The 20,481-nt window shown below is 40.4% G+C and overlaps 1 protein-coding gene and 1 long non-coding RNA gene across 3 annotated transcripts in view; both read right to left on the bottom strand.

Annotated features, from left to right (window-relative positions):
* The window catches only part of LOC310761408, a 123,677-nt gene that overhangs the window by 26,147 nt on the left and 77,049 nt on the right, over positions 1 to 20,481 (bottom strand). The window lies entirely within an intron of this gene.
* IFNAR1 (interferon alpha and beta receptor subunit 1) lies at positions 64 to 19,594 on the bottom strand. 2 transcript variants are annotated; one of them, XM_083611193.1, is made up of 11 exons: positions 19,404 to 19,594; positions 14,332 to 14,455; positions 13,458 to 13,651; positions 11,921 to 12,075; positions 10,224 to 10,362; positions 9,721 to 9,838; positions 8,881 to 9,080; positions 8,162 to 8,322; positions 7,448 to 7,592; positions 6,550 to 6,701; positions 64 to 4,247 (listed from the first exon to the last, which is right to left on the bottom strand). In XM_083611193.1, the coding sequence occupies exons 1-11, from the start codon at positions 19,465 to 19,467 to the stop codon at positions 4,017 to 4,019; spliced, it is 1,683 nt and encodes a 560-aa protein (XP_083467319.1). In that variant the 5' UTR covers positions 19,468 to 19,594; the 3' UTR covers positions 64 to 4,016. The 2 variants fall into 2 exon arrangements, with proteins under 2 accessions (XP_083467319.1, XP_083467320.1); XM_083611194.1 differs by lacking the exon at positions 19,404 to 19,594 and adding an exon at positions 14,652 to 15,174.

Raw genomic sequence — 20,481 nt, forward strand, 5'->3', positions numbered from 1 at the left:
CATATGTTGATCAAGTTACAACGGCCCAGTTGCCTGGAACAAAGATCAGAGCAGAATTGGTTGTATCTGGCATTATTTCTTTATTTATCAACACAAATTTCCTTATAAATAAAACTCCTACAAAGTTGGCCTCTTAAGTGCCACAATAGAAAAGTGGAGTACATTGTAACAGGATAAAAATTCCACTAGGGTAAAAAAACAAAACACAGAGTCTTAATATGTTATATTTATACATTTTAACAGTACATCTTTAGATCTCTTTATCCTCACAATCGGATACAATTGCTCACTGAACTTAAGGACACTGCAGAGGAGTCCCACTCCACATGTAAATGCAATACAATGTCCACAAAGTACCAATACATGGAAACATAAAAAATAATCAGTTATGTGTGCAGAGGAATAGCATTGATTGTTGCTTGTCATAACAGCATTTATGGATAGGTGAGAGTATGAGTCATGCATCATGTGGGTTTAGTTATTACAGCAAGTTGGTTTCAAATCTGATGTATTTCCTGTTTTAAGTCCTGAGATAACTATAAACCCAACAAGTAAGAAAGACACGGGGTGGGGGTGGGGATAAAGCACAGTGTTACAAATGCCTTCTCAGACTCAAGTCCCATTGAGTTCAATATGAGGAAGTATGAATAAATATTTTTTGCTGTGATGGAGTAGATTAAATAAAGACTAGAGTACCATACAAATCAGGATTGAAGGACTTCACACTTTTTAACTTTAAAAGGCACTACATATCAGCATCTTTAGGATTATATTAAGCATGGGAAACTTGGTTTAGGCATTATAGTTGCTTGGTCGATAGTGCAACCCTAGTAACACAACAGAAATAAGATCCTGTTGACATACATGCCAGAACACAAGTGAGCCCTTTACACTAGGGTTGTCTGAGAATTCCACCAGAAACAGAAGTGGAAGCAGAAATTGCTGCAAGTTGCATGTTTGTTGGTCAGTAACAGAAATGTGAATATGAGTTATGTTTGCTATTGTTCTTTTCTTAATCGGCAAACATTATGTAAATAACTATGTTATTTTCTGAATTGTTTTTGACCTTTTCCTTCCACTGAAATTGATTACATAATCAATTACCTAATTAATTACATTAGTTTTGGCCATAGTGGTTAGCGAGATGAAGATAGGTTTTAGCAAAAGCTGAAATGTAGCAGAATGGGAAAAGCATTGATTTCAATGAACTGAAGACAGGATGGAAATGGCTGACTCCTTACATCCTTACTTTTGACAGGAACATTTCAGGATGTCCCCTTCAGAACTTGTTCATCACATGCAGTGCTGCAGTTAGGCTTCTGCAATTACTTGATTTGAGGGGTGAGGTTATCACCCCTCTATTATTATCCATTCCAGGTCTCCCAACCACGGCCACAGTCTCCTTTCTCTTAGCAGACCAAGAGGAGCAAGTGACAGCAAAGGTTGCAAGGTTCTTAGCCAGGGCAATTAGAATAAGATCCACTATTTGACTATTGATCCAAATCTCCCCAAATGTTTATATAGCTGATTTTTTTTTTTTACCTTTATCCTCTGTATACTGCATTTTGTTTGTTTTTATTGCTACGGCTGGTAGCTGATGCAAATAAAGATTCATTCATTCATTCCACTGTTACTTGTTTTGCTGTCTGCTCTGGTGCAATTTTACATAATTAATTCTGATCTTATTATGTTATTTCACACTATTCGGTTCAATGTAAAAGAAATGCTATGCAAATGGTTAAAACAGTGATCAAGTATATATCATTTGTGGACTGAAACAGCAACAAAAGTGAACATTGATTGCTGGATTGATTTCTGTTCTGGACAGGGGACAAAAAAGCAAACTGGCAATTTCCACTCCCGCTTCTGTTGGAATTACCTGACATCCATAGTGAGAACACGGAGTTATTTCACATATAAACATATGTAAGCATATACTTGCTTCCCCAGCCCTTCATAGTTATAGAAAACATATCAAGCCCCTGTCTCCACATTATATGTGGAAAGGAGGCGTCTACCTGAAAACAGATGGCACAGGCATGCCAAATTCTTTCTCTCTCCCACCCACCCACCCACAAACACACTTGCATTCTGACCTTCCAAGGTCACCTAATTTAGTTTCCATTAACTATCAGCAACAGTTAATACTGCAATACAATCATCGTACACACTTCACTTTAAAAAAACAACTATTTACACAAAGGCATTTTTGTTTTCTTTTTTACCAAGGCAGTTGGGTGATAATATGCTGGGTAGGTGACCTGTTGCAATGCTGCTTGTACACACATCCCCCCCAAATCGAACATAAAGCTAAATGAGGGCCTGCACCTAAGCATTGTGCGGACCCCCCTTTTGTCCCGGAGATTGTGCTCTGTAAACATTTTCTCTGCTTCCACATCAGCTAGCCATCTACTCAGAAGAACAGCCAGATGACACCAGTATAACTGTGCCTTAGGAACTCACATTTCAGCAAAAACAGGTATTCACTGATGGGGCTAAGTACACTGGTGTGTTAACACTGAATAAACAACGCTATGCTACCATTTGGACACTTCTAAACAGGATAGTGAATTGTGAAACTGAACTGCACAAACTAACTGAAATAACAGTAGCAATGGATTGCAATAATTGCAGTCACACATTCTCATAAGCATTAGCTTGCTAGACACCTATACAGACCAACTAAATTTGGGCACACTCTTAATGCGAGTGAAAATGCTTTCATTTCTCACATTGCTATTGGAGGATACTAGTGAGAGTAGTTATCAGAACAAATCCATCTTGTTCACAAACGTTGTGTTCCCATTTCCCCCCAAGTATATATCAATTTTCATCATCCTATAAAAAGGAAACACGTTAGAAAGTAAATATATTCTGAGAAATACTGAAGGCCTGGTCAGTAGTTGCAGTTTGTTTCCCTGGTTGGCAAGGACTAAATGAAGAAATCACAGTAAAAACTACACTAGTTCCCAGAAAGTAATTTAACTAGGGATGTCTCTGCTCATTCTATAAAAAAGTCTTAACTTTTTGAGAGTTGGCTAGTGATTTCCTTGCCCCAAATCAAGTATTTATTGGTGACCCGCTAATTACCATTTGACTTTTTTGATTCTCCAAGACTTAGTTTCTTTTTTTAAAAAAACCTTTCTCAAAAGGAGTTTGCTTTATTTGCATTAAAACTGAAATGCACTAACGGTCAGGCAACATGTTTTTAACATACGGCAAACAAAAAATGTAGGTGGCAAATATCTAAATTCTGAAGGAAGGCTGTTCAATATAGTAAGTGCGACCACCATTGAGAGAAAGACATTTTACACTTACTCTCCAAAGTATCCACATGGCTGAAACCCTTTATCTGTTTTGAATACTTGGTATAAACTAATACTGGCTAAACTATATATGATCTTGAATAAGGTCACATAAACAATGAAATACAACACAGAGAAGGCATTGGGTTAAGACTGTGCTCTGTCAGTCACCTAAAGTCAACAACATGGTAACAATATTTGCATGCGTTTGGTTATAGCAAAAATTATTTCCCTGTGAAAAGCCATCCTGTCAGTACATTTCGAAACTTCTGTAGTATGTGTTACTCCGCTGTAACCTATAGCTGTTCAGTAATCCTCACAGTTATTTATGCTTTATCAACCAACACAGCATCCACAGTGGTAAAGTCTAGCTTTAGGATTGTCTTAGGATGTTTTTTGTATTTAACATACACACTCACACATAAACATATATTACATGTTTGTAAACTTCCATTTAAGCACCAGCTTCCCATCAAAATGAAGTAAAGATTTCGGTAGTGAAATCAAGTGTTCTCCATACCCGAGCCTTTGTGCCAATAGCAATACATAACACTCAAAATCTATGGTGCAAGAACAAGTTGTCAGGTCATGTCTTGGCACAAAGTCTTTCTTATATGGAAGCTAACAGCAAGATGCATAAATTGCAAGTTGTTATTTATGCACCCCCCTCATCTACCCATAATAATGGCTTCTACTCATTATTTTACAGAGTTATTCTGCTTTCTGTTCTTGGATTAAATGGGAGTCTTTAGTCCTAGAGATACCATCATCATTGGAATAGTTTCCTGAGTCTTGGCTGATCTCTTCCAACTCTTTCTGGTCTTTAAAGTCGGTCAGATCAACTTCATTTAGAATGCTACTGTCAGCTATGACAACACAATTTTCTGTTGGCTCTTCTGAAGTTAGCAAGTAGGAACTGCGCAAATCTTTTCCTTCAATGTTCTGCAGGTGGGAAAGTACACAGAAAGTAATGAGAATTACTGATGTCTACATACAGGGTGCTATAAAAAGCTATTGTGTTTGGTTAGAATAATGTACTATTAATATTTATTAAGGATGGGGGTATGGTTGGCATATGAAACACTGAAAAAGATAATAAAACCCCTGCTCTGAAGCATTAAACAGGCAACACCAGTCACTAGAATACAGTCTGAGATCAGGAACAAGCGATTTAGAACCACGGTACACATTATGTCTAATGCATGGCTGCCCACACCAAAGTTTGTACCCACATATTTAGCTTCTGCTTCCCCATCCATAATGGCTCCTAACTTGTGCCCTGATGTCACAATATTTGGCACCTCCCCGTACCCCTCCAGTCACTGATATGACACAAATAGGGATGGGGACAATCAGTTAGATGCAGAAAAGTGATACACAGAATTTCGTAACATCAGTATACAAGTTAAGCTCTCCTAGATGTCCTAGTGGGAGATGGGGAAGTTAACTGTGCAGCTTCTGTTTCTGGTAACAGCTGCTTCTTTCAAGAAGCAGCTGCTTCTTTCAAGAGAGAAGTAGTGGTAAAGAGACACATTGGAGGCAAAAGGAATTAGTACAGGAAAGAGTTGTGCTCAGGCTGCAGTGCAAGACTGTACATGCTGACTGCTATGTGGTGAAGGATGAATCTGGTTTCAGCTTGTAGCCCATTGACTAAATTGGCAACAGCCAGGTGCATTATTACTCAAGTGCTGATTCCTTGGAAAAGCCTTCTGATGTACAAACAGCCAGGGTGCCCACCTGTCCATCACCCAAAGTCACAGTGACAGCAGGTAATAGGCTGTTGCGCTGAGCAAGGCTCTTTTGCAAGCCTTTTCAAAGATTGGTGTATCTGTTCCCAAGGAGCTTGAGATCAGTGCCTATCTGCTGACTGGCAAGAGAGGTTTACTTTCAATCCCTGATGTGCAACTGGAAGTACCCTTTAAGGCTCCCTCAGGAGGTGGTGGACTCTCCTTCCTTGCAGGGTTTTAAGCAGAGGTTGGATGGCCATCTGTCACGGATGCTTTAGCTGAGATTCCTGCATTGCAGGGGGTTGGACTAGATGACCCTTGGATCCCTTCTAACTCTAAGATTCTATGATTATGCACTGACAGCCACATTTCCACCTGCCCCGGGGGGGGGGTGACCTTGCAGGCAAAACTGGCACCTATGCCAGTTATTAGGCCAATTATTATTATTTATTATTAACTATTGTTATTATACATTAAACAAGAGGAAAAACTAAAATAATGTAAGGAGTCTAAATCCGGACTAGGGGGTGTTATATAGGATGGACAAGTGCATTAACAAAATGTCTAAAGTATTTCCCCAAAAAAATCCTATTTGTCAAGAATAATGGGTCTATTTGATGTTTATTCCTATAAAAGAAAGAGGTCCACTACATAACAGCAAAGTCCTCAGGCTCAGCATCACTACTCAGAACTTTAGATGAGAAGCAAGTTTTTCAGAGACAACTATGTGAAAAGTTTCCCCATATGATCTGTCTGGAGTGTTTTATCATTGTGTGTTTATGGCTCCAGGCTACTTTAGAAGGAAGGTCGACATGTACATTTAAATAATGAAAACACCCATGGGCCGGAAGTTCTGAACTCATGCTGTAAATACATTATTGAATGCATTGTGTGATCTCCGATGTTATTCATAGAGTAGACCCACTGTAGTCAATAGAGGGAGAAGAGCAAGGCAGCAGGATCCCTGTGCTGGTGCTGCAGTGGAACCAATCTTATGCTTCTGCTGCTGTGTCTGCACTGTGCCTGCACCACATTCCTGCTGCCTTGCTCCTCTCTGTCTCAGTAAGGGCAAGTCAACTTTCACATTCGGGAGATGAGAAAACAGCACAGCCACGCCAGCTGCTATTGGATGTTATACACAGCAAGATGTAATAAAAATGCCATTTCTATACCCACTATTAGATCTATAGGATGTCCCAAGTAATATGTCAGGCAGATTCACTACACAATATATTCAAGGGTAATGTAATATATACACCCCAGTCCAGAGATCCTTCCATGAAGAGGAACTCCAGGTACAGGCATGCAATTTTTGAGCCTGCAACGACCTATCTGTTAAGAACACTGGGAATATCTCAGTTTGCGCACACATTCTCTTTCTCTCTGTGTAAATGGCAAATGTATGCTTATTGTAAGCACTGCATACATAATAAGCACCCATGATGTGATTTCTAGAATACTTGTCCTATAATTTTACTACTGCAAATAGCAAAGTAATAAAAGCCATATATACATACCTCTATGATCAGTGGAGGGTGGCATGATGGAAAGAATGCATATTTGATCTGCTTGCGTATATAATATATAACACCAATTAAAACCACTACTGAAACAATAATACCAAGAGTAATTCCAAAGACTTTAAAAATGATTGGATATAAAGATTTTCCTGCAAAGAAAAAGGAATTAAAATGAGTTATATATTGAAAAAACTTCTGCAATAACCACTTTCTTAAGCTTATTTTTAAAGCCAGCAACTTAAACTTATGGCACTTGGAAAGTTGTTGTGGCGAGAAAAGATTTTGTGAAGGGGGGAGAGATGGAGATATAGCGCACTTGCTCACTCTTCCCTATACAAAACCTCAAAAATTAAATCGGTTCCAGTAAAAGTGCACGCTAATAATTGTCAAATTTACATATAAGATACCTTTCTTTGTCAACCTTTCTTTGTAAACATTCCATGTTAAATAAAAAGTGCATGGTTTTGGGGTATTTTTCATAATTATCCCAATGTGCCAATCTTAGTTTACAATTAACTTCTGTTCAGTTACTCGAACTAAGCTTACAAATTTGTGTTCTATTCTTCATATAAAGTTATATACATAATCTGTATTGATAATGTAATAAGGGCAGGGTATAAATCTTACCACTAGTGGTAATAATACCACTAATAATCAAATATGAGCCAAGGTTAATATATTCTAAACCAAATGTTAAAAATTGGTGATGTTGTCTGCATATACAACCAAGAGATTGGATTGTATACATACTCCTGTTTTATGGTTTTATACGGAATTGTTGTTTTGTTGTACAACATAGGATTTTAGAAAAACACATCACTTTAGATTTTTTTAAAAATACAAAGCAATGTATCATTTTTTTAAAAACCAAACACTAAAAATAAGTATTTCATACCTTTGGCAGTTTTAGTGCATGTCTCCCTGCTAAACTCGCTACTTTTATTATATGCTCGAGCAAACGCTTGTACTTTTAGGCAGTATAAAGTAGAAGAGCTCAAGTCTGGGATTATAAATTGTGAAGATTTATTTTCCAGTTTCTTCTGTATAACAACAACAAAATACATAACAATGTAAACCAGAGCAAGCACTTATTGAAAACAAAGCTTGAAGACTGACATTCTAACTTTGGGTGCAAGTTGTAATGGCTGTACTATATAGGCTCCGCAAATTCCAGGTATGCTGTACTGAGGGTCAAGAAAACATACAGCCAGGACTTGGCAACAACTGACAGGTGCCCGTGGGGCACTGATCATTAGAACCTTAGTGCCTATGACTACTCCAACCAGTTGCAGCAGGCCTGGTTGTTGTATGTTGCTGAGCTATGCATTCTTTCAACCTCAAACACCTGTAGGATTAGCCAGAGATTGGCTATCTGTGTCAGATGGGCACCCCTCAGTGCATTTGGGACAGTGTGTGTCTAGTATTTTGTATGATGCTGGAGCACTTCACTACATACAGGCACATTTGACACTGAATTAGCTAGCCAGAGAAACCATATTCAGCATAAACCTGAAGGGGTTATAGATGGCCTAGAGAAAGAACAGGAGGGCTACATTATGAGTCAATTTTTAAATACATGCTTTTATCTATTTTTTTTTTAATGCATTACCTTGTCTTGTGGTGAAGAGTCTGCCCAGTACCAACCTTGGTAAATCAACTCCTTATAGTGTTTACTCATCAGATTTTTTTCAGATTCTCCCGGAGCAGTAATGAAAATGTTAAGTGAATTTTCACTGGCATTAATCTTGACACCTGGTGGGCCCAGTTTAGCTTAAAAACAATGTTATACAATGTGTTAAAACATTTGAATTCAACAAAACATGTTGCAATATAATGCTGTCGCTAAAGCTCAAGCACAAGGCAAAATCTCTGCTTCAGTAGAACGTAAAATGAATTAACTGATGGAAATTGTGATACTGTGGTATGTTAAGTTGCAACATATATACACACTGTTGTTGTTGTTGTTGTTGTTGTTGTTGCTATTGATTCTGGGGGCAAGTTCTAAATCTAAACACATATTTTTGAGGACATCTGGGAGCTTTAGCAAGCAGCCACCAGGAACTAGTGATAGGTAACTCCAGTTCATTTCAATGGCGCTGGTGCCATTGTGGTACACAAGAGGTTGCACAGCAGTAGAGCTTGCTGAACTTTCAAACTGTTATGAGCTATAAGTTGTGAAGGTCTTAATTTTTTCTAACCATACAAGAAGAAAATGTAACAATGTGATGATGTATAGGCTGCTGTACAAGATTGCAAAAATTAACAAATACATACACAAAAAGCAGCAACTATAAATGATAATGCATATCAGAAGGAGGTGACACTTACTGTCTTCTATAGGCTCAAATTTTAGCATTTTAGACCAAGGTGATTTACTATGGCTATTCACAGCCTGTACTTGGAGATAGTAAATTCCAATGAAGTTGACGGAACGTGATAAATCACAGTATTTGGTTGTAACGTTTTCACATCCAGATACACTACGCCAGTTTTTTGAGATATCATGAGACGTCTCTGCTTCAAAACCACTATAAGAACAACAGAAGGTTAATTAAATAAGTACAATACCTGTATTAGCAGACAGTTCCTAACTGTTGATGTTTACTTGAATGTTAGCTCCACTGAGCCTCATGTGAGCTGCAGGGTTAATCAGACTTGGCAGTCAAATTGATCTGACACAACTGACAATTTAATATGTCGTCTTTTCATAGAAGGGACAGCAAGTAACCACCACACACTTCACCCAATCAATGACCTGCTTGAATCCTTTGGTTTGCAGTGTTCCAGCCCATGCAATGGAAGGATAACCCCTCAGAAAAATAGCCCATAGCGGTGAACCTTTTTGGCCCATTGGTCCCCTGTGGTGGAGCCCACCTGCCTATCCTCTAGTATCATACTGACATCATGTGCTTGGCAGGCAGGTTGGCCCACATACCTGTGAAAATTGGCCCTTGGGGATGGGGGGAGATACCATCCAAGCAGAATTAAGCTCCTCACACATCAGATAATGGTTTGCAAACTGGTCCAATCAAATTGCTCATTTTCTCAGGTCCTCCTGCTCAAAGCTTCACAACTTCCTTAAGTTACCTATCAGGCTTGCTTTTTAATCATAAATTAGATGGAATGTAAAAAGCTAAGACTGAAGACAGGCATGGCAAGGATTCTTACTTGAGAAACTGTACAATGAAGCTCACATTTCCATCGTACATATTATCCCAATGCAAAACGAAGTTTGTATTCAGTGCGTGAACCTGGAGCTTTTCAGGACGAGGCAGACCAGCCCAAGCTATAAAAAGGAGGAAAGAAAAAATTACAAACAATCCATCCAGTTAGGTTCATGAACAATGTTACACGTCAATAGTTTGGAACTCCAATCCTATAAAGAGGCCAGGACCAAAAGGTCACGAAGCTTCTGAAACTCAGGAGTTGCTCACCAAACCATGCCCAGGGCATATACATATACCATATTATACAAATAAATGCCACTAATATTATGTAAGACATGTTCTTTACAAACAAAAAGCAGGGATAAGGTGCTTGTGGAAGCACAAGAAGCACCCTGCTTGATTCTAGCCACAGAATACCCACTTCAAGGAGATTTATTCCCCACCCACCTCCACCCAGCACACTAGAACAAATTTGAATTGTTAAAATCAATAGAAAATAATTACCTTTTGGTGTCTGTATACAGGTGTCTGGACTACTGAAAGCACTGTGATCAACCATATGTACTTTAACCTTCATGCAGTAAGCAGTCTCTGGCTCAAGGTCTTGAATGCTTTGTCCTGGAAAAATATCCTGGATTTTTTCCTGCAGAAACAGACAGTTGCATGTAACATATTACGATTGTTGATTACTTCCATGGGCAGTTATTTTTATGTGAATCCAGAAAAAAAGCTAAGATAAAGTAATCTTTTATTGGGTCAACAATACTAATATTGGTATCATTATTTCAGAAAGACAGATATACAGTATGACATCTACAGCTTGAATGAACAGATTGTATTTTATCATGTATCTGAAGGCAGCTCTGTTTAGGGAAGCTTTTAATGTGTAATAGACTATGGTATCTTAATATTTTGTTGGAAGCCGCCCAGAGTGGCTGGGGAAACCCAGCCAGAAGGGCGGGGAATAAATTATTATAATATTATTATTATTTGAACATTTTAAAAACATGCTCAATCATTCAATGCCAGTTAAAGGACTTGGGATGCAAAGAGATCCAGCTTAAAACATGTTGGTCTGGCACCTCTGTTTTACTATACTCAGCAAAGTGAGTATCTGCTTAGGTCAAATTTTATCCACAACATAAAAATGGCACCACTGTGCGTAAGACAGAGCTTCTTTTTCAGTTTTTCTGTTTCTGCAATGAAATCCATCACTATATTGTATTTAAAAAATCTTACTATCAGGAAGATAATCTGTACAACAAAGGCTCATCAGGGCCAAATGGTCTGAGCATACAACAACTGCAGACTGCCCAACTGCAGACTGTCAGTTAGCTTCTTGGTCCAATTTGAAGTTCTGGTTTTGACCTATAAAGCCTTAAACAGTTCAGGATCACGATACCTGGAGGACCACTTCTCTCCATATGAACTGGCACAAACCCTGTGATCAGGTCTGGAGGGTGGCAATACCCTGCAGTGGCTCCCGGTCTGTGGAATGCTCTCCTCAGGCAGGCTTGCCTGGCACCTTCATTACATATCTTTAGGCACCAGAAGAAAAAAAACATTTTCCCCAGGCCTTTGGCTAATTAAACAATCTACAGTATAGCCTTTTAAAGTGAGTGTGTGTTGGGGGGTGTTATTGTTTCATTTGTTATTATGTTGTGTGTTTTTATACTGTAAACTGCCCTGTGGTATATAAACCAATAATAATATTGGTTTAAACGTAACATGCAATAGGATATGCACATAAAATGCTGCATTTATTATTTCTAGTGTTATTTATACTATGGAATTCTGTTCATGCATTTTGATATAACGTTTAATTCCTTGCCAGATGTAAACAGATCTAGATCCTGTTGGGGAGTTGAGTTCACATGTTTGGATTTGAGCCTGTAGACTACTTCCTGGCACCTCTAAAGCTGAAAGCAAGCAACTAAGCATCTCATGCATTCAGGTTACACAAGTAAGCTGAGATACTGGCAAAGAGCTCTCAACACAAACTGAACCACTACCATGTGATTTTGCAGGCTAGCGAAAGCACTATGGAGTTCCATGGGATTTCTAAATAAATGGTCATAGGAGTGCAGTTTTAGATATTTAGCATTTTTTGCTCTGGAAGTGAATACATGTAACACATGATTTAAATGTGAAGGAATATTTCTGCAAACAAAGCAAATCTTAAGTGTAGAGAAATTTAGCACCTGAGGATAGGATGAGTTTTTCCAGATAGTTAGCTTGTAGCTTAGAGACAGGTCCCACATTTTTCTTTGCTGGTTTGCTTCAGGACTGAAAATGATGATTTTCACATCTCCTCCATATATTGATTCTAACTGAACTCTTGGGGGACCGACTTGGGCTGCAGACCAAGATAACAACATAACTTAAGTACACTTAAAACTTTGTACTATTCATATTCAGAGTGCTTTTGATGAAGCAGCATACATTCTGATTATGGTGACTCTGCTCCCAACCATAATAATAATAGTCATAATAGTAATAATAGTAATAATAATAATTTATTATTTATACCCTGCCCCCATCTGGCTGAGTTTCCCCAGCCACTCTGGGTGGCTCCCAATCGAGTGTTAAAAACAACACTGCATTAAATATTAAAAACTTCCCTAAGTGATGTTTGCCACAAAGTTCACTCTTGCATAGCTGTTTTACCTAAAAAATAAATAGCTAGTGCAGGGGGAATAGAAAAACTAGACAGTGACAGTGGCAGGAAGAGAGAGGGGCTTTAACTTTTGCCCCTGCCAGTCCCAGTTGAAACTGGGCCCCTCCTTGCAGGTTATACACAATGAGAATTTTTATTCCATTGTGAACAGCAGGTGTGAGGTAGCTGTGTCTCATTCTAACAGGGACCATAGCAGGGTCAAAGAGTAAGTACCCTCCCTGTGTGCCACGGATGCACTCCAGCTCACCCAACAATTACACGAGTGCATATTACATAGCATATGTCACCTCTAGTTTGGCCCTATGGAGGCAAAGAAACAATAAACTCCTTGCTCACCTTCCCTCCTACCTCCTGCAGCTGGCGTGATTCTAATCCCACCCCTCCACCACAACAGACAGGAAAGGAGAGTGGAAGCAGGATTAGCATCAGCGTCTAGCATTCTTGGGCGGCTGTCAGGGCCCCAAGACTGAGCAGCGTCAGGTGGTGGCTGCACCTAGCTTTTTAATTTCCCACAATACACTTGACCTAGCACCACTCTGGGGCATTTCCCACAATACACTTGACCTAGCACCACTCTGGGGCTAGTCGAAGCCACCCAGCACTGCTTGGAATGCTAACACCACAGCCGAAATTTGAAACTAATACTCTATTCAATGAACTATGAAGCAACCAATACTGTGAAGTTGGAATTTACTCATTATCGTTCACAGTGAAAAATAACATTTCACACCAGTGTTTCTCAACCTTTTGGGCAGCAATGAGTTCCCCCACCCCACCCTGGACTTTAAAACAGAACTCAATTGTGTGCCACTCTCCTCTATGAGAAGATATTCCTTCACTTTAAAAAACAACCCATAATTCTGAACAGCCACTGTTTGCCACCTTCAGTGGATGGAGGCTGTGATCCTAAACACACTTACTAGGGAGTAAGCCTCAGAGAGGAACAGTTTGGTATCTGGAAGTCAGATAATAAAACAACTAGGCATTTGCAACTGGTTACCTGTCCCATATTTAACAACTGCATAAAGCCTAACTTGAATAAACTAGGCACACATTCATACCTTCTGTATAAGGAGAAAATACTAAATAAGCCCAGGAAGAGTGCTCTTCTCCTGTGTCTGCTCTTACGCTCACATTATAAAGCTGAAAATAGTCTGTTATAGCTGATGAAAGGTCACATTCTGTGATTCTTACAGCCTGACACTCGGGAATAAGTGACCAGCTTTCAGCATTGCTCTCTTCACTGTCTGATTCACTGAAAGAACAAAGCAAAGCAGTCATCAGACATTATGGATCAGTAAGCATTCCTTACAGTATCTTTGTGTAAAATTCATTTCAATTTTGATCCACAGCACCCGGAATGCAAAAAGAAGGGAGCTGCATTTTTATTTTTCCAATTCATCAGTATCAGTCTTTTTGCTGTGTAGTTCTCAACATATACATAGGCCGAGCCATACATATATGCCCCTGATTTTAGTTGTCCACTCGTTCAGGGATGGTATTCTCATAGTGTCTGTCCCCCGCCCCTGCCAATTTTAACAAATAATAATTTTGGCAGTAGTTAAGAGATGTTGCATTAATCCCATGTCTTCTATTAGTACAATTTCTTTAACATATCCAAATAGCAAAATTAGAGGATCTGTGGGTAAAGTAAAGCCAGTTATTGCTTCAATTTCCATTGCTATGTCTTTCTAGAATTTTCTAATTTTGGGATAGGTCCAAAATATATGCTACATCATAGCATTTGCAGTTTTACCCCTTCAACAGGCACAACTGGCTGTTCTGTCTATCTGGTGTCTTGTAAACATTTCTTTGGCAGATACAGCAACTCACGGACTAGGACGGAACTCACATACTGAAGAAAAGCTCCAGCAACATTTCAAAAGTCTCTGTTACAAGTCGTTGATGTGAGTCACAGTACAACTGAGAACTTACCTTTGGTACTGAACTGAAAAGGTACCATTGAGGCCACATGAATTATTCCAGAGCCATTTCAGAGTGATGTTCGTATCAACAATGAAAACTGTAATGTTCTGAGGTGGTTCCAAACATGTCAACCCTATGGATATTTTTGAAAAATGAAAAGAATTATGTCAAGGCTATAATAGACACAACTGCATGCAGTGTGCCATTAACCACCTTCTGCACTTTACTGAAGGACTTATTAAGAGAGCAACAGGAAACCGACATGAAATGCAAGTAAGCAGATCATAAACATCTGCAGAAAAGGAAGTGAAATATGGAGATTCCCTTACCTTCTTTCAGAGTAACCCTGTGTTGAGGTGGCATAATATTGACAACATTTCTGATTCTTATGTTTTCTAGACAAGGTACTTTCTATTCATGTCTTCTGAGGAAGTATTCAGTTTTTAATGTTTGCTCCAGCAAAGTCATCAGAACAGTTTAAAGCACACCCATGCAAATGTGCACTTGCTTTTTCAGCAGTTTTGTGCAATTTGAAGCCTATTATTATTACATGTATAGTTTGGGAAACTAGGTCTTGTAGCTGATGCCTACAGAAAGTAGACTTTAGCTCTACTAAAGCCTCAGGCACTTTAAAGCATTATGCAGGATATCTGCAGGCCCTTTGTGGTGCTTTGAGGTCCCAACTACTAGACTTCAAAGCACCCAATCATCTGCTGTCATTGTGACATCAAGTGATTTGCAGGTGGGAGGTCCCACCCATCTGTTCACTTTGGCCTGCACAGCTAGGACCAGATAATTACCGTATTTTTCGCTCTATAAGACGCACCAGATCATAAGACGCACCTAGTTTTTGGAGGAGGAAAACAAGAAAAAAAATATTCTGAATCTCAGAAGCCAGAACAACAAGAGGGATTGCTGTGCGGCGAAAGCAGCGATCCCTCTTGCTGTTCTGGCTTCTGGGATAGCTGCGCAGCCTGCATACACTCCATAAGACGCACACACATTTCCCCTTACTTTTTAGGAGGGAAAAAGTGAGTCTTATAGAGCAAAAAAATACAGATTTGTCCACAGAGCACACAAAATTCCACAATTCTGGCATACCTTATTCCAAGAGATTTGTATGAAGAAAATATGTTATTTACAGTATTTGTTTTCTGACTCTTTCCTAATGATCTCTAACATGAAGCTCACCTTTTTCACAGCAGCTGTACATTGAGTCAGCATTTCTATCACATTATCCACCACAACCTACAACATCCATTTCCTGGTCAGTCACTGGCCAGGTCTCATCAGTATATCTGTGAAGCTGGATTTTTTTTTGTCCTAATATACATTACTTTTTACTTATTTGCACTGAACTGCATTTGTCATTCTAATTCCCATTCATCCAGACTGGAGAGATCTTTTTGGAGCGCTTTGCTATACACCTTTTTGTTTTAACCATCCTAAATCATTGGATATCATCAGCAAACTTGACCACCTTATTGCTCACCCCTAATTCCAGAGAAGAAAATAAGACTTTGAGTGAATTAGCTTCCCCATTAATATTTCCCCATTATTCCCCATTAAAGGGGAAATACACAAAGGATGTAATGAAACATTGGACTTCACTTATTTATGAAGTCCACATATTTTTTAAAAAAAACACACCCAATATCCATGTATTTAAAAGAAAAAAATCAAAGAATAGGCCTAAAAGGGGACCAATGCCATCTAGTTTTACAACTCTTGCTGGAAGTAGAATACCTAGATGCAAAAGGGGACAGGGCTTCTGCACCTTTAATAGCTGTGTGATTCTGCTGTTATAAAGTTAAATCAATACATTGAAAAAGAACTTTTCTTCCTCTGACCTCTTGTGATCCATAACTGCTGTGTCAGCTTTTTCATAAGAGGTATTTCCCCAGACTTTTTTGTGCCACTTCAATAAGGGAAGTCCTTGTAAATCTTTCCAGTATTTAGCAATCTGAGTTCTTGCTGCCACTAATAAAAACCTGACCAGTTTCTCACAACATCTTGATTTTTTCCAGGGAACACATTTCAAAAAGCAAGTTCTGGTGTCTTTTGTAATGGTGTTCCATTTATCTCTGAGATCTCCCAGTCTTCCCACATATGGGTGAACAACTCCACTTTGCCACATGGTCTCCGACAGATTGATGAGGAGGTTTTAGATATACATGGCAGTCTCAAAAATGTTAAATACAATTTTTGAACCATTTGGAAGGATGTTTCTCTGAACATGGTTGAGGTTGATCTATACAGGAATTTATCCCAGAGACAGAATGCTTTTCTATTGTTATATTCCAATCCTTTCCCCATAACATTCTAAAACTGTTTCCTGCTTCCGGCCAGCAGCTACTGCAAATCATCTCTGCAATTTACTACTACATCCACACCATACCCTGAAATACATCTGTACCCTCTCCAATTTATTGAAACTGAATCCTCTTTAGCCCTCCGGTCTAAATGTGCTAAGACACAAGCAGGAACAGGCAGGGCAATCCTTGTTCCTTCTGGGAACACTGTGCAGCCTCCCTCAGACAAATACTGATCATGCATTGGTTGAATCCTTTGGCTGCAACACACAGTATCTGTGGTTTACCCCTTTGGCATCCATTTGCTTCTTCATACAGTCAACCTGAACACCTGCAGCTGTAATGTGAACTTCCTGGAAACATTTCCAATTCCAATTAGGGCCATCTTAATAGGATAATTTGCACTGGAAAATTAGAGTGATCTAATCTAGCATTTTTATTTAACTTGCAATTAGTAAACAATGCCCAAAGTATTGAAACTGCCAAGTCTCCTTATTACATTTTCAATTGGCATCCATTCATTGTTACTAAAGAGTTTATACAAGGGGGGGGGGATGCAAAAATAAAGCACTGGAAAATTGTTTGCTGCATATCACTGATACGAAGAGCCCTTCAGTGATGGTTATAAGAAACAGACTGACATTCTTTTACTATATTTAAGGTAGCAACCCAAAGTACTGTTTAAAAGCTGTATTGCTCCTAATTGTCAGGCTTCCCTTACAGGATACCACAGATAAGGACATTATTGTACAATTCTACAGTTGGCCATGCCAATGCATAGACCGGCCTTCGCCAACTAGATGTTTTGGGCTACAATTGCCATCCGCTCCAGCCAACATGGTTAATGGTTAGGGACAGTGGGAGTTGTAGTCCAAGACATGCAGAGGGCTCCTTGGTCAAAGAAAGCTCAGTCATGTCCCAACATGTTTTCTGGTCATTATATAGTGCCATCAGCATACATGGCACCTTACAAAGTGTTGTAAGGAAAAACAGGCATCTCCCTGTTCCAAGGAGCTTTCAATTTAAACCAGACAATAAGGGAAAACAACACCAGGAGGGTTGAGGGTAGAGAAGATTAATGCAGTCAAATGAAGTTCCAACACACTTAAAATTTGGGCTGCTTTGGAATTAGGATTAAGTGAATATAGCAAAGGTTGTGTGGGTTTTGAGAAGAGCACTGAAGGGGAGAGGTAGTATCACAGATATTTGGGGAGGGGCAGGTACACAAGTGCTATAGTACAGATACACAAGTATCTACCGAATAAAATATTACACACATTTTAAAAAGCAGGATTCAAAGTTCTGCATGTTTTACATTATGGGTCCATACAGCTTCCAAGATCAGAGGCAGCACACTAGTCACAGGAGAACACCAATGAGGGAGGTGTTCTGCCTGTAAGCATCCCATAGACATCAAGTTGGCCACGGTGGTAAGTAAGATGCTGTGCTAAATAGGCCTTGGGTCTGATCCAGCAAGGTTTTTCTTATGTACTCATCATAACAGGGTGCAATATCTATTCACAAAAACACACACATGAGGATAAAGTTCTAGAACTAAATATAGAGTGCTGTTTCCTTCATGCATGTTACTACTTACAAGCAGCGCTTTTTTCGGGGGGGCGCAGGGGTACACATACCCCTAAACATTTTGTGAATCTCAGTTTGGCCTCATTGAGGGGCAGTATTTCAATATGAGTAGGAAAACGAGAGTACCCATAAACATTTTTAAAAAGAAAAAAAACACTGCTTACAAGCCTTCACACCTTGCACTTGTGGTAAAGGTCAAAACCCTGATAACGACAGCAAAGGGAAACAGCGGTTTAACATACAGCAGGGTATGCCCATAGCTATCCATATTTTCAGCACCTATTTTATTTTGCTATTACAGTGGTACCTCGGGTTAAGTACTTAATTCGTTCCGGAGGTCCGTTCTTAACCTGAAACTGTTCTTAACCTGAAACTCCACTTTAGCTAATGGGGCCTCCTGTTGCCGCCGCGCCGCCGGAGCACGATTTCTGTTCTCATCCTGAAGCAAAGTTCTTAACCTGAAGCACTATTTCTGGGTTAGCGGAGTCTGTAACCTGAAGCGTATGTAACCTGAGGTACCACTGTATTGTGCGTTTTTGCAAGCTACTCCATGAAACACACCTCTTAACTTACCCACCCATGCTACTTAACCCGTGCCCCCAGTATGATCCCACCAAGCAGCTGCCATTGGTTCATCTGGTACTGTCTGCTACACTGAGCAGCACGCAGGTCAGCTCTCCGAGGTTTCGGGCAGCGTTTTCTCCCGGCCCTGCCTGGAGATTCCGGGAGCGGAGTTGAGGGGGGCGGACGGACCTTCTGCATTCCAAGCAAGTCTTCTTCCACCGGGCCACAGCCCTTCCCCCAAAAGCCACCGCAGGCAAATCTACGAGCGCAAGCGAAGCGGAAAGCGAGCCCGATTCCTGGAAGCCCGGCGTTATCAGCGCGTGCCAGCGCTCGGAGCGGAGAGAACTCGCGCCGCCTTTCCTGGAAGCGCGTCTTCCTATCCGGCAACGCGAGGCTGCACCAAAGCGAAAGCCCTCTGCTTCGCTGCCGACCCTCGCCCGCCCCAGAGATGAGGAGGAGGGTCGCCCACGAGCAACGGGAAGCCCAGGTGAACGCCCGCGCCCACCCCCAGTTCCTCTTGCTGAGAGAAGGGGAGAGGGAGAAAGAGACACACACACACACAGGCGTCCCGCCCTCCCGTCCTCAGTCCCGAGAAAAAGCAAGGCCCTGCAAACGCACCTGTGCAGAAAGGCGCCGCTCCCAGCGTTGCTACGGCTACAAGCAGAGCGCGCGCCGCCTTCATGGCGAGCCCGGGGCGAGCGAGACGTCCCAACTGCCGAGCGACGTTGTCGCTGCCGCCGCTTGCCCCAAAGCCGGCCCCTACCACGTGACCGCGACACGGTCAACAACAAGGAGCATCGCTTCCGCGCGGAGCATGCGCAAGACTCGTCGAGCTCGTAGAGATAAAACCTTGCAGAGCAGATGCCTCCCCGTTTTTGTGGGTTAGACGGAAGCTGGTTTGGGGGCTTTTGGAAGGGTGCAGGTGGGGGAGAAGGGCGGGGATTCCATTAGGTTTAACTGCCTTGGACGCAGCAAAGGCGCGTTTCGTATGAAAGGGGGATTCCCTTCGCAGAAAGGGAGCGGGGCTCGAATTTAAATGAAGTTCAATTCTTCAATTAGCCCACGAGAAACACCACGAGAACTGTATAAACCAAACGTCCTCATTCAGTTGGAATACATTTGAAAGTTCTGTGAAGTTTCCTTTGAAACGAAAGCACCCCTAATGAACGAGAAGTCGAAGGGCAAAGGAAGCCTGTGTTGGCATTTTTGGAAAAGAACTCATTGCATTGTGACCGATACTGGTTTCAGGAATAAACTCTGTTCCAGCCACCAAGTACTGGGGCTACAAAAATAGCAGCTACATAACTAATGCACAAGTGTTCCAGGTAGCGGGAACTTTGAGCTCCCTCTAATATGTTCCATACATTTATATGGAAAAGCACTATACAAATGTAAATAATAATAAACATTACATATAATTCTGCTTGCCATGGGGAACAACACAGACATGAAACATGTTAAGAATTGTGGGGAGTTTCAAAGTATTTCCCCAATAAGTTTTCTTGCACCAGTTGTCTTCGCCTGTCTATTCTGTGATGAAAGTACAATTGGAAAACAAATGTCATCTGCAGGTTTCTCAAGTTAGTCTCCAATACAGGCATAGCAAGTAGTTGATCTAATTTCAAAGGTTAATAGCAATACATACAAATATAAGTAAACGGTTAAATCTTCCTGCTAGATCAGAGCACTATATTGA

The sequence above is a fragment of the Podarcis filfolensis genome, assembly GCF_964270895.1.
Source record: "Podarcis filfolensis genome assembly, chromosome: 4".
NCBI lineage: Eukaryota > Metazoa > Chordata > Lepidosauria > Squamata > Lacertidae > Podarcis > Podarcis filfolensis.